A 14,183-nucleotide genomic window follows, 5' to 3' on the forward strand; every position below is an offset into this window, starting at 1 on the left:
TATACTGGAAGAAAATCCTGGTGTTGTTTTTCAATTAAGAAGATAAGTTTTGGGGCACCCTGGTGGCTCAGTCAGTGAAGCGTCCAACTCTTGGTTTCTGCTCAGGTCATGCGTGATCTCAGGGTTTGTGGGTTCGAGCCCCACATCGGGCTCCGTGCTGACAGCACAGAGACTGCTTGGGATTCTCTCTCTCTCTCTCTCTCTCTCTGTCCCTCCGACACTCTTGCTCTGTCTCTCAAAATAAATAAAAAATAAACATTAAAAAACAATAATAAATAAATAAATGAATAAATAAAAAGAAGATAAGTTTTGACTGAAACTAATACAACAAACCACTCTCGGTGCCTCTCTTTTGTTATTTTAAAATGGTGAGAACAGTACCCACCTCATTGGGCTGTTGAAAACTTAAATGAGTAAATTCTTGAAAAGAAATTAAAAGGGTGTCTGACATGCAGTAAGTTCTCCATAAACATCAACTAGCATCAACAACCACAGTAGTGAGATGCAGTAGTTCTATAATATATAATAGCAGCGAGAGCGTTAGTTATCATAGCAGTACTAGAGGTGGGGGTCATAGTAAGTAGTACTTGTTATTGTCAGTAGTATCCAGCAGCAAAGCTCTGTGCTGTAACTACGACCAAATCTGTCCTAGAACGAAGAGTCAGTCAAGTTGTACACATCTCCACATGACGTTATTATTGGGCACAAAAAAATTTAATACCTCATACTTACGGGTCTGAAAATAACCTGTTTCTTTGTCTTGAAGTTGGATGAAAAGCAAAGATGGTGGTGAAACCACGTTCCATATTTACGGGTAAGCCCAAGAAAGGCCAAGGTACATCTACTTTCTTGAAGTGATGAGAAATCTGTCAAGGAATCTCCAGGCCTAGGAACAGTGCCAGGGAGTCTGCACTCTGAGGGCCTGGGAACAACCCTGCCTGCCAGGAATGCTGTGTTAGTTAAAGACCTTGGCTGAGCCAGCTCTTGGCTAAGCTACCAAAAGGAGGAAGGAAATTGAGTCTCCAAGGCCATCTCTCATCACCTGACTAAATATTTTGAACTCAGGATTTAAATATTTTCCTTTCTTTTTTCTTTTAAGTTTATTTATTTTGAGAGAGAGCAAGAGTACGAGCAGAGAAGGGGCAGAAAGAGGGGAGCGAATCCCAAGCAGACATGGGGCTCGAACTCATGAACCCATGAAAACACGACCTGAGCAGAAATCAAGAGTCTAACGCTTAACCGAATGAGCCACCCAGGCGCCCCTTAAATCTTTTTCTTCATGAAGGAAATGAATGGACACAAAAAGACTAAAAGATATGATAAAGCCTACAAATTGGCCTGAAAAACCGTGAATGATTTTACTGCCCACCAGCGGAAGGAAGTTTGAGAGGTGGATGAGGAGAGCTGGCTGTGGTAAATGGTGAACCAGTGAGGCTTTTGGTTCCGTTGTGCGGGTTACATACTGCAGCATGAACGCAAACTGTAACAAACTGCATTTTCAATGAAGAAATGGAAATACATTTACAGTGAGGGTATCATAGAATATCCTCAGTTATGTGTCTTCACTGAAAATCTATTTCTCTGCAATAAGAGACTGACTGGGTAACACACAGACCTTTCTGCCTGTAATGTGATACAAGCGATCTCACTTCAGAAGGAAGATACTATACTGAAATGCCCACCAGCCTGACAATATCCTAGATCCTTGACAAAGCTCAGGAGGCGTAAGAAACATTTTCAAGCATCTCCGCAGATGAGTGTGGCTCCTGGAAATATTGTAGCATGAAGTCAGAGTCAGAGAAACTGCCTAGATACCCTGCTTAATTGTGGTTTCTCCTCTCCTTGTTCAGATCCACCTAATTCTCGGAGGTGAATAAACTCAGTGAATAGCATCTTGCCTAACAACCAAGGAGAAGGTTGGAAGCTATTTCTCTCTGATATTGGTGGTGACATGGCTCCAGATGACTGCACCAGACACAGAGGGATGAGTTCACTCCCTGTGCTACAAGGATTACTTCAGTGGAAAAGTTTGGGGAACATTATCTTAATTTATCTCTCACTGCCAACAAAAATTTGGCAACAGATACAGAAATATCTCTCAAAATATCTCATATTCTTCCATATCCTTAGTTCAGTTTTCACCATTGATTGCTCCAAGGAGTGCTGTGATTTCCTCCCTATCTGGACTTATCCTGCCAGTGGTTAAGGTGCTGCTAAATGCTATTTTGAAAGCCTCCACATTACAGCGGTTTAATGACAGACAGATACTTCTGTGTTTCTGTTCAGTGGTGACCTTCCTCAAAGTGATTTCAGGACCTGTGCTCTTTTGTTCTTGTGATTCTGCAATACTTTCACGCAGGAACTGGAAGATTTTTTTTTCTCTGTAGAGTGCCAAATAGCAAATATGTTAGACTTCACAGGGCCGTATCATCTCTGTCACAACTGCTCAACGCTGCCACCATAGCCAAAAGCAGCCATAGACATACCCAAGTGGCTGTGACTGTGTTTCAACAGGACTTCATGTATGAGTACTGAAATTTGAATTTCATGTGATTTTTACCTGTCATGAAATCTTTTGATTTCTTTCCCCAACCATTTAAAATATTTATTTTCCTGTCCAAGATTTTACCTAAATTTAGGTTAGTTAACATATACTGTAGTTGTGGTTTCAGGAAGAGAGTTTAGTGATTCATCACTTGTATATAACACCCAGTGTTCATCCCCACAAGTGCCCTCCTTAATACCCATCACCTATTAACTCATCCCCCCACCCGCCTCCCCTCCAGCAACCCTCAGTTTGTTCTCTATAGTTAAGAGTCTCTTATGGTTTGCCTCCCTCTCTGTTTTTATCTTATTTTATTTTTCCTTCCCTTGCCTTATGTTCATCTGTTTTGTTTCTTAAATTCCACATATGAATGAAATCATATGGTATTTGTCTTTCTGTGACTGACTTATTTCACTTAGCATAATACACTCTAGTTCCATCCACATCATTGCAAATGGCAAGATGCTATTCTTTTTGATAGCTGAGTAATATTCCGTTGTGTATATATAAACCTCATCTTCTTTGCCATTCATCAGTTGATGGACATTTGGGCTCTCCATAATTTGGCTATTGTTAGTGCTGCTGTAACACATTGGGTTGTATGTGCCCTTTCAAGTCAGTATTTTTGTATCCTTTGGATAAATACTTAGTGCAATTGCAGGGTCATAGAGTAAGTAGTTCTATCTTTAACTTTCTGAGGAACCTCCACACTGTTTTCCAGAGCGGCTGCCCTAGTTTGCATTCCCACCAACAGTGTAGGAGGGTTCCCCTTTCTCTGCATCCTCACCAACCTCCATTGTTTCCTGAGTTGTTAATGTTAGCCATTCTGACAGGTGTGAAGTGGTATCTCATTGTGATTTTGATTTGTATTTCCCTGATGATGAGTGATGGTGAGCATTTTTTCATGAGTCTGTTCACCATTTGTATGTCTTCTTTGGAGAAGTGTCTGTTCATGTCTTCTGCCCATTTCTTAACTTGATTATTGATTAGGTGTTGAGTTTAATCAATTCTTTATAGATTTTGGATACTAGCCCTTTATCTGGTATGTCATTTGCAAATATCTTCTCCCATTCCATAGATTGGCTTTTAGTTTTATTGATTGTTTCCTTCACTGTGAAGAAGTTTTTTGTCTTGATGAAGTCATAATAGATAATTTTTGCTTTTGTTTCCCTTGCTTCCAGATACATGCCTAGTAAAAAGTTGCCACAGCTGAGGTCAAAGAGGTTGTTGCCTGTATTCTCCTCTAGGATTTTGATGGTTTCCTGTCTCACATTCTAAAACCATTCTTAGTTAAAGGGTTATACAAAAATAGGTAGCAGGCTAGATTTTGCCTGTAGGTCACAGTTTGGTGAGTTTTATATTGGACTGATGATTCAAGCTACTTAGAGTTGTGTTGTTTTAGCAACTGGACATGAAGTGTTTGCTTTTCTTTTTAACAGGCTCTGGAAATATGGCGGTGTCACATCCCATTGCTGCCAGCACCCCTGAAGGAAGCAATTATGGGGCAATAGGTATTGCCTACTATGAGTCCATTCATTGAAGTATTTCTTAATTCTCCAGAGAATAGGATAAAAAGGGCCTTCCAGCCACTATTAACTGTGTGAGTGGGCAAGGCAGTCATCATCTAAGATTGTCTTCTCTTTATAAGAGAAATTGGTTGGAAGATCTGGAAGGCTCCTTCCAGCTCCAACCTTCTCTAGTTTGTTATTCTGTGCTAGCCACACTTGAGCAGAATTCCCTACCATGGTTGCCATCAACTCCCAAAGTCCGTGTGGGGATGTTTTCATACCCGGCCTGAGTTTAGGGCATGAACAGTATGTCAGAGCCGGTGTCAGGGAGCCCGAAATCAATTGACGAGCTCTTTCATTCTCAGGTTTCAGTGGAGTAAGGGCGATCAGAAGACTAAGGCTGTGCTGCAGGTGAACATGGCTGTAGCCTGACAATCGTTCATTTTGGCTAACTTCATAATTGAACCTAGTCATTCACATGGCAACCCCTCAATGTTCATTGCGTGGCCTGAAAGAGACAGAATTCCTGTGGGTCTGTGAATGGTTTGCTTAATATGTCAGGGAGATGGGCTGGAGTCCTTCTTCCTACTCTGGTGTACTGTAACTTTGAGAAGCATGTGGGTTTCATGCAGGCTACTTATTTCTGGCTCTGCAAGAACAGGATTTTTTTTTTTTAACTAACTGAACAGAAGCAATAAAACAGAAGGTAGGCTCAGCTCATGTGCTCATCAAGCTGCACAAATTCCCATCTGCTCTGGGAAACATTCATGAGAACACAAGGATTCTTCTTCCTGAGAGTGTTGTTCTCATTATATAATCATAGATGCGGCATGTGGGGGGTTTCAGTGTACAAATACTTTACCCACGAGCAATGTATAGCTGCTGGATATGCGTGTGCTTACACGGGTCTGTGGTCGATGCTATACATAACTGTGCATGTGTATGTTTATATATTTATGTTCATATTATAAAATATGAAACATGACATATAAGCATAATCTTATTTTTTGCATCCAAGTAGTTAACAGAGCAGTTGCCTTTATGTTCTTAATATGCATTCAGCCCTAGAAATAGACAATTTAAATATAAAAATAGGAGAAGCGGCAAAGTAGAAGTCCATTGAGGAGGAATTAAGAGAAAGAACATGTGTTGTGGGTAAGGAGTTCGTTTTTACCAACACAACATCTTCAAGAATGAGTCAGTACTGCTTTTTTGCAGAGAGGGATAGACTGCATGGGTTCTTCCTAGCTTCGGAAGGCAGATGAGTTTTCTCTCTTTCAGAGGAGTCAAGCTCCAGTCCTGGCAGGCAGATGTCCTCCTCCGATGGTGGGCAGCCATGCCAGTCGGACACGGACAGCTCTGTGGAGGAGAGTGACTTCGACACCATGCCAGACATTGAGAGTGATAAGAACATCATCCGGACCAAGGTACCTCTGCCTGGCCGTACTCTTGGCAAGGGCAGAATGTTCAACAGTCAAATACACCTTCAGCAAAGGTCTCAGTTTCCTTTATTTTTTCCCTTCAAGGGAAACCATATTTCCCTGAGGGCTTTTTAGATAAAATATAACTACAGACTAAAAGCAATACCCTGCTAATTAGCATTTCTTTCTGGAGGAAGAAGGTGAGAGAATTAAGGAGAGCAGTGCATTAAAACACTCAGGGTCTGGGGGCACCTGGCTGGCTCAGTCAGTAATTCATGTGACTCTTGATCTCTGGATTGTAAGTTCAAGCCCCACGTTGGATGTAAAGATCACTTAAATAAATAAAACTTAAAAAAAAAATACTCAGGGTCTGAAGTGGATCCACCAGATGAAAGAAAAGATTCATGAGGGGTATACCTGGGAAAACTCTCTGTTTCTGTACCTATCATCCCTCAGGAATAAAGCTCATTTCTTTTTGGCATATAATTATTATATTGTGTTGTATCCAGTAAGGGATATGAAAGTGGACTGCACAGTTTCAATCGTATAATTCAAGAACCACACAGTGGACATCTCCAAAAATGGCAAAACCAGTTCCTGAGATGTAAGAAGCAGTTGAGACTCCCAACAGGTTTTTCTACATCAGCCAATTCTTACTATTTCAGAGAAAATACTAGGGTGTGTATTAGGGTATTCTGGGAAAAACAAAATTGAAAGAAAAGTTTATTAAATAATTTTAATCCCTAGCAATGGATTGGATTGAGAATTTATAAAGCTTTCCTTTGTGTGTCTTCCACAAAAAAAAAGCCAAGTACATGTTTGCATTCTTTTTTTATTTGATATTTTAGATGTTCCTTTACCTGTCAGATCTGTCCAGGAAGGACCGGAGGATTGTCAGCAAAAAATATAAAATTTATTTCTGGTGAGTAGGTGGCCACTAGGACCATGGTTCCCTTAAGTAAAATGAAAATTTTCTTAGTAAAAGCCATGATCACTTATGGCACACCTTTCAGTTTAATGAGGCAAAGATATAGATGCTTCAAGGATTCATGCCACATTCTATAAGAAAAACAAAAATAAACTACAAAAAGCAGCCAGCCCTAAATTAAATACATAAAAGTAAAAATAAGAATGGTAGTAAAGTGGGGGGATGGGCATTAAGGAGGACACTTGTTGGGATAAGTGTTATATGTAATATGTTATATTGATGGGATGGGTGTTATATGTAAGTGATGTAAGTGATGAATCACTAAATTTCACTCCTGAAATCATTATTACACCATATGTTAACTAACTTGCATTTAAATAAAATTTTAAAATTAAAAATAATAAAAAACATGAAAAAAAAGTGTTCATAGTGATTAAAAATAATCATAAGAATAGTAGTAGAATCCCATATGTTTAGGGAACACACTCAATCCGTTTCCAGAAAGGCAACCTAACAATAACATGTCACTATCTTCCATGGGACACGCTAAACTGAAGCCATTCCATCTTCTCACCCAGACTTGCTCTTACAAAAGCCAATGATTTCAGGGACTAGATGTCTACAGCGTCTCAGAGTAGCTGCGAACCACACTGAAAGGAAATGATACCACAGCCAGTGCTAAATAGACCCTGATGCAGCCTCTCTCCAAGCCAAGAGGCTGAGCTGCCTAGCAGGGGACCCCTCTCCCCTCAGAAATCCCAGGCTGATGCTGTGATAGCTCTTTCCATTTTTTTCTCTTGAAGGACGCCCTTTTACTTGGATACAGGTATTCGAGGGAAGCAAGGGACAGTGGGGGCCCCATGGAATTTCATAGTGGGACCATCATTTTGGAAGTAAGAGTTATGTAACAGAGCCACATCCTTTCATGTGATCCATCTCCCGTTACTTGCGCTCTGGTCACTTTTAATCGAAAACATCTAACATCTAATCTAAAACAACCTAAGAAATAGGCCCTCATCAATAATTTGGTTAAAACAGAAGCAGGTATCATTTACAGTTTTACCAATGTTTGTAGGGGTGGGAGGCTGAAGAAACGGGAACTGCATAATCAGTTTCCGATTACTTTTGCAAGTTAATTAGAGAGTTATGGAGTGGAAGCGTTCTTATGTTAAAAAATTGAGCAAAAATTCCATTGTTAATTTGGAAATAACTATTTCCGGTTCTTTCTGGCTGCTTAGGAACATCATCACCCTTGCTGTGTTTTATGCACTGCCTGTGATCCAGTTGGTCATCACCTACCAGACAGTGAGTACCGCCCAGAACCCCAGAATCCCAGCTTTCGTGCTGCAGGGAGAGATCTTTGCTATGACTTGCAGAGAAAGGTCTATATAACTTGATCTCAGTCCAAGAATTAACTTCCGATTTCGTCTTCAAATTAGACATCTCCGTTGCTTCATCTTTGATGAATCTTTAAATCTAGTTCCCAACTGTTTTATCACAGAGGGGCCTGGGACCTCGTATTATTTTGTCTACCAATCTGAAGTCATTACCGTAAGCTCATTCAATCATAATATCTATCAACTATATCTGTTATTTACCAGTCTGAACTTCTGATTATCAAGGGGTAATGAGCGGAGTAAATAAAGTTCCAGTCAAAACAAAGAAACCTGGTATTTAATTTAGCCTGTGCCCTCTCATTGAGGGTACTTTTTATAAAACTACAAACAGCTTCTTAAAAAAAGGTAATAAGTTTTTAAAAAGCTAATAAGATAATAAAATTGAGAAAATATAAAATAAGAACTGAAATAGAGTAAAAACAAATAAACAAAGATAATAATTAAAACACCTTGAGAATCCCCATTGCGCCTTCATAGAACCTTGGGTCCAGACCACATAATGACCTTCTCTAGCACTTATTTTATGCAAGAAAGCCTACGTAGAAAGCACAAGGGGCTGATGGTGTTTCTAATGCAGTGATTCTCACACTTTGATGTGCATTAAAATCACCTGAGGAGCTTTGAAATCCTGGTGTCCAGGCTGTACCCTATACCAAATTAGGTCCAAGCCCCTGAGAGTAGAACCAAGCATCAGTACTGATTAGACCCCTAGTGATTCTAATGTACAGATTTCTAAGTTTGAAAGCCATTGGTCTAATAATTTGGCCAGTCTCCTACTCACTATGTGATGAGGACAAGGACTTTTATGAGGTTTGGGCACCACTGCTTATAATCTCCATACTCTCTTACTACTCCAGGGCCCTGTCAGAAGATACCGCTGTGCTATGGTCTAGGAAGGTTCTTAATGATAGAGATGGTGAGAAAAATGGAAAACTGAACACATGCTTCCTCCCGTCCACATGCCCTGTGGTTATCACTCCACATAGAGAGTGGGATAGCTCCACACCCTCCCAACATGCATCCAGAAAATAGAACATATCATGACGGTCCTAGTTAGCCCGTGCTGCGTAAAGGCAGCAGACAATGACCCGTCCCCTGCTGAGAAGGAACACTGGTTATATGGTAAATCACTGTGAGCATTGCCTGCCTTTTGTGGTTTCAGGGTGGGCTCAGTAGAGGGAGAAAAACTGCATCTGCTCCTCTCGCTCTTGATTTTGCAGGTGGTGAATGTCACAGGCAATCAGGACATCTGCTACTACAACTTCCTCTGTGCTCACCCACTGGGCGTCCTGAGGTGAGCCCTGGCCTCTGGTTGCCCATGAGACATTTAGAGATTCCTTTCTGTGAGATGCGATTTCAGTTTTGTTTTTTTTTTTAATTTTTTTTTCTTTAACGTTTATTTATTTTTGAGACAGAGAGAGACACAGCATGAATGGGGGAGGGGCAGAGAGAGAGGGAACCACAGAATCGGAAGCAGGCTCCAGGCTCCGAGCCATCAGCCCAGAGCCCGACGCTGGGCTCGAACTTGCGGACCGCGAGATCGTGACCTGAGCCGAAGTCGGCCGCTTAACCGACTGAGCCACCCAGGCGCCCCCGATTTCAGTTTTTAAAAATACTAAACACTGGGGCGCCTGGGTGGCACAGTCTGTTAATCGGTCGACTCTTGGTTTCAGCACAGGTCATGATCTCACAGTTCAGGAGTTCGAGCCCCCTGTCAGGCTCTGCGCTGACAGCTGCAGGTTCTGCTTGGGATTCTCTGGCTCCCTCTCTCTCTCTGCCCCTCCCCCACTTGCTCTCTTTCTCTCTCTCTCAAAATAAATAAATAAACATTTAAAAAAAAAATACTAAAAACAACTATGGATTACTACCCAAGTCAAGGGTAAGGAGGGATGAAATCAAAAAGTTGAGACCAGATACCTTCCTTTCATTCCTGTAGGGGCCTCAGGAAACATTCCTAAGAAGAAGACAGGGACATTTTTGAAAACATCAGGTCCTAGCTGTGACGACACTTATCCACGGGCATGAGCTACTCATATGTTAATTCACTGAACAACCCCATAAGATAGGTAGGATTAGCATCACTTCCATCTTCAAATGAAGACACTAAGGCTTAGAAAGGAACTTGGAGAAGGTCCCTCAACTATTAGTGATGCCAGGACCTGAACCCAGGCCTGCTGCCTCCAAGGCCATGGTCTAGCCACCAGAACATAGTGAAGTGGAAAGAACAGACTTCTTGTTCCAGAACTGAACCAGCCTCAGTTTCCTGAAATAAAGCAACTGACCATGACCGGCTGACACGTCACTATTACAGAGCTGAATATTGACACACATAGCATGGGTCCATCTATGAGAATTCCCTCTCACGGTGTAGCTGAAACACTTGGCCAAACTGCCCATTTCTGGAGCAGCTCTGTTTCCTGGGATTCATTCCATGCCAGTGTCGTCAGGATAAAAGAGGATTGGGTGGGTGTTGGGGAAGCCACACAGGCATCCCAGGGAGGAAATGGGCACGTGATCACAGGTTAGGCATCCTAAAATAGAGGAGTAAGGTTAAAGATCATCTCTGATGATTTGCTAGTCCTGAAATCTTATGAAAAGTCTAGGTAGAAAACATGGAGTGCTGAGTGTACTCACTCATTCAAGCATTCATTCATTCTCTGAATATCTTGGATCACCTCAACTCTCTCATGGTTTCCTTCTCCTTTAGTGCCTTCAACAACATTCTCAGTAACCTGGGCCACGTGCTCCTGGGCTTCCTCTTCCTGCTGATAGTCTTGCGCCGAGACATTCTCCATCGCAGAGCCCTAGAAGCCAAGGACATCTTTGCCATGGTGAGGAGAGGGAGGGTAAATTGGATGTGGGAGCTAGGAAAGGTCATGGTTCCAAGAAGGATCTGCAAAGGGGAGGGACATCTGGCTTGATGGTGTGGTGATGGGTTATGTGTAATGAACAACAGGAGGCCAGAAGCTTGGGTTTCCAGATCCTGTGGTTCTGTCACTGATTGGTGTCTTTCCATTGACAACACTTTCTCCTTTTTCAGGATTATGGGATTCCTAAACACTTTGGTGTTTTCTATGCTATGGGCATCGCGTTGATGATGGAAGGAGTGCTCAGTGCTTGTTACCATGTCTGTCCTAATTACTCCAACTTCCAATTTGGTAATTAGAATTTACATCAACCACACAAATTTAAGTTATGGGAGTCTGGTCCTGGGACCCTCCACAAAATACCAAGGTCATGCATGCAAGAATTAAATATTTTATGTGAGCTAAAGTGATTCAAGGGCACTTCCCCACAGGGTGTGGTTTCTACATGTTGTACCATTTTTTCTCTCTGACCACTTTCAGACTAGAAAACACTCAACAGTGAATGATGATCCCATGACTAGATTTGCAGGTGGGCAATGGGCTAAGTATTAGGCAGCAGGGCAGATAGAATTCAACAGACACCTGGAAAGTTTCCTCAGTATAATTTGGCCTAACTTAGTAACTAGACTGCTTTGGGTCGAAAGTAATAGAAAGCCCAATTCAACTGGATTAAATAATAAGGACAATTATCAGCTCACCTTCTGAAAGTCCAAAGGTGGAAAGGGCTTGCAGTTGATTTATCTGGTGGCTCTGGCTCCAACTCTCCATAATCCCTTGGGTTATGCCGCCTGCAGGCTGATTTTATCCTCAGGCTATCAGGAAACTCATGATGGCAAAAATAGCTACAGCGAGTCCTGGCTTCCTGTCTCTATCTACTTCATGATGTCTGGTGGTTACAGCAAGCTGGTTTCCACGAGCCTTCATTTAAGAGCAAGGAAACTTCTGGGGCGCCTGGGTGGCTCAGTCAGTTGAGCGTCTGACTTCGGCTCAGGTCATGATCTCACGGTCCGTGAGTTCGAGCCCCGAGTCGGGCTCTGTGCTGACAGCTCAGAGCCTGGAGCCTGCTTCGGATTCTGTGTCTCCCTCTCTCTCTGCCCCACAGAGCCTAGAGCCTGCTTCGGATTCTGTGTCTCCCTCTCTCTCTGCCCCTTCCCTGCTCATGCTCTGTCTCTGTCTCAAAAATAAATAAAAACATTTTTAAAAATTAAAAAAAAAAAACAAAAGAGCAAGGAAACTTCTTTGCGAACCCCCCCCCCCCCCACCCAGATAACATTCTTCCACACCTCAATAGTTTAAATAGTCATGAGCCATTCCAGAATTATTCTCCAGGTGCTGGTTAGCTCAAGCCTGGGTTGGGACATCAATCATGGTGGCAAAGGACGCAGATCACCTTTTAGACCAGTGAGAACCATCCGACGCACCACAGGTGGGGTTAGCTTTGCTGAAACCAGTAGGCTAAAAAGGCATGCATTTCTGAATTGAAAATGGGGCTGAGACAGTTGAGTTACTAATATGCTGTCAGGAAGGAGAAAGGTGAGAACGGGTGCCAGTAGTAGTGACCTCCACACTCAAGGAGAAGAATTTTAAAAAGTCATTTTTATCTTTGTACTCTAGCCTCTGTGAGCCCAGAACACCACAGAAATTCTCTGCCACATTTAATTTTTTTTTATTTAGAAACATTTTTAACAGAGAAAACTACAGAGAACAATATCATTCACCACTCAGAATGAACAAATGCCAACATTTAAAAATACCTTCCTTAAATCTACCTTTTAAGAAATAACATGTTGTGGGGCGCCTGGCTGGCTCAGTCGGTACAGCATGCAACACTTGATGTCAGGGTCATGAGTTCAAGCCCTGTGTTATGCATGGAGATTACTTAATTAAAAAAAAGAAGAAGAAGAAGAAGAAGAAGAAGAAGAAGAAGAAGAAGAAGAAGAAGAAGAAAGAAAGAAAGAAAGAAAATGTGACAAAGTTGAGTTCTTTGAACTGTTTTCCAAACTTATTCCCCTCTTCCATCCTCAGAGGCAACAGCTTGACTAATTTGATATTTTATCAGTCCAGTTTTTATAATTTTACTACATTTGTAGTAAATTGATATTTACCTATCAAACTATGTTCTGCAACGTTTTTTCGTCCAACAATATGTTTTCAAGATTTATGAATATTGAATCAAAGATATCCAGTTCTTCCATTTTTAAGGACTGTCATCTTCTGTAATAAAAATATGTATACTACATTTGTCAATTCCTCTACTGAACAACATTTAGGTGTTGCCAATATGTTGCTATTGTAGACAGTGCTTCAGTGAACACCCTTACATACTTCTCTTTGTGCACATGTGAGAGAGGTTCCCTGGGACACCTAGAAGTAGAATGTTGGAGTCACCTGGACCAGTCACCATTTTACCAAGAACTTCCAAGTTTCTCCAGAGTATTGATTCCTACTCCCACTAGCTGCCTGAGAGTTCCCATTTCCTTATATCATCACTAATATGTTACCATCAGACATTGAAATGTTTTGCTACACTCTTGAGTAATATGGGACATTGCCTTGTTGTTCCAGTTTGCATTTCCATCACTGTCATACAACTAAGCCACATTTAATTTCTAGCTACTTTCCATCCCTAGGCTGTAAAGCTATATATGAGTAATCAATTATATGAGCTATATATTGAACAATCAATGTGGTTATATTTTGGGATGCGGATAAGGACCTTCCACACCCACCTAGCATTCTTTCCATGGTCACAGTGCCCTAACTGTCACCAGTATGGACTCTTGCTGTTGCTGTTGAACACCAGCATTTAAACGCAAATACCCCTGCAAGCAGGGTAGTCAATTATTTATCCTATCATCAGATACTTTTCTTCTGTGAGTGGAGTATGTGGGGTCTGGCCAGAGAATGTGCCTGTGGAGGCTGCCATGTTGGAGGTCTCCACACAAACTGAGGGCAGCAAATATTCTAGGGCCTGAAGGCAGGGGGTTTTCAAGACTAAAGAGAAATTGTCTGTCACCTACTGGATCCTGATTGTTTTGGCTCCCCCTGTGTGCCCTCAGACACCTCCTTCATGTACATGATCGCCGGCCTCTGCATGCTGAAGCTCTACCAGACCCGCCACCCAGACATCAATGCCAGCGCCTACGCTGCCTACGCCTCCTTCGCGGTGGTCATCACGCTCACTGTCCTCGGAGTGGTGCGTCCCTCCCCGTGGCCTTCAGCCCGGCTTTCCAAACATGCCCCCTTGGGAGGTTTTTTTGTTTTTTGTTTTTTGTTTTGTTTTGTTTTGTTTTGTTGCTATTTGTTTGGTGGACCTCAGGGGAACAGGTTTGAATTAATTACAATCCTTGGTTCCTGCCACATGGCCATCATGAGTCAATTCATGACATTTTATTCAGTTACTTAGCTATTTATCTCTGATAATGTAATAGGCACCTGTAAAACTACCCCTGGAGAGTTCCACTGTAAAGCTGGGACCTGACTCATGTGAGAATGGAATAGAGATGTTCAAGCTGAT

The 14,183-nt window shown here is 41.9% G+C and overlaps 1 protein-coding gene across 5 annotated transcripts in view; it reads left to right on the forward strand.

Moving 5' to 3' along the window:
* Nucleotides 1–14,183, forward strand: part of SIDT1 (SID1 transmembrane family member 1) — a 110,136-nt gene that overhangs the window by 81,919 nt on the left and 14,034 nt on the right. For 3 of the 5 annotated variants that reach the window (XM_019448399.2, XM_019448400.2, XM_019448402.2), the window contains 8 exons: nucleotides 3,985–4,056; nucleotides 5,335–5,480; nucleotides 6,323–6,396; nucleotides 7,641–7,707; nucleotides 9,020–9,093; nucleotides 10,507–10,630; nucleotides 10,840–10,957; nucleotides 13,726–13,862. In XM_019448399.2, coding sequence (XP_019303944.2) covers nucleotides 3,985–4,056; nucleotides 5,335–5,480; nucleotides 6,323–6,396; nucleotides 7,641–7,707; nucleotides 9,020–9,093; nucleotides 10,507–10,630; nucleotides 10,840–10,957; nucleotides 13,726–13,862 — 812 coding nt within the window. Of the gene's footprint in view, nucleotides 1–3,984; nucleotides 4,057–4,430; nucleotides 4,465–5,334; nucleotides 5,481–6,322; nucleotides 6,397–7,640; nucleotides 7,708–9,019; nucleotides 9,094–10,506; nucleotides 10,631–10,839; nucleotides 10,958–13,725; nucleotides 13,863–14,183 lie in introns of those variants that run through there. The other 2 variants (XM_019448403.2, XM_019448401.2) reach the window with 2 other exon arrangements.

This window comes from Panthera pardus, unplaced genomic scaffold (genome assembly GCF_024362965.1).
Source record: "Panthera pardus isolate Hobbes unplaced genomic scaffold, ASM2436296v1 HiC_scaffold_16, whole genome shotgun sequence".
Lineage (NCBI taxonomy): Eukaryota > Metazoa > Chordata > Mammalia > Carnivora > Felidae > Panthera > Panthera pardus.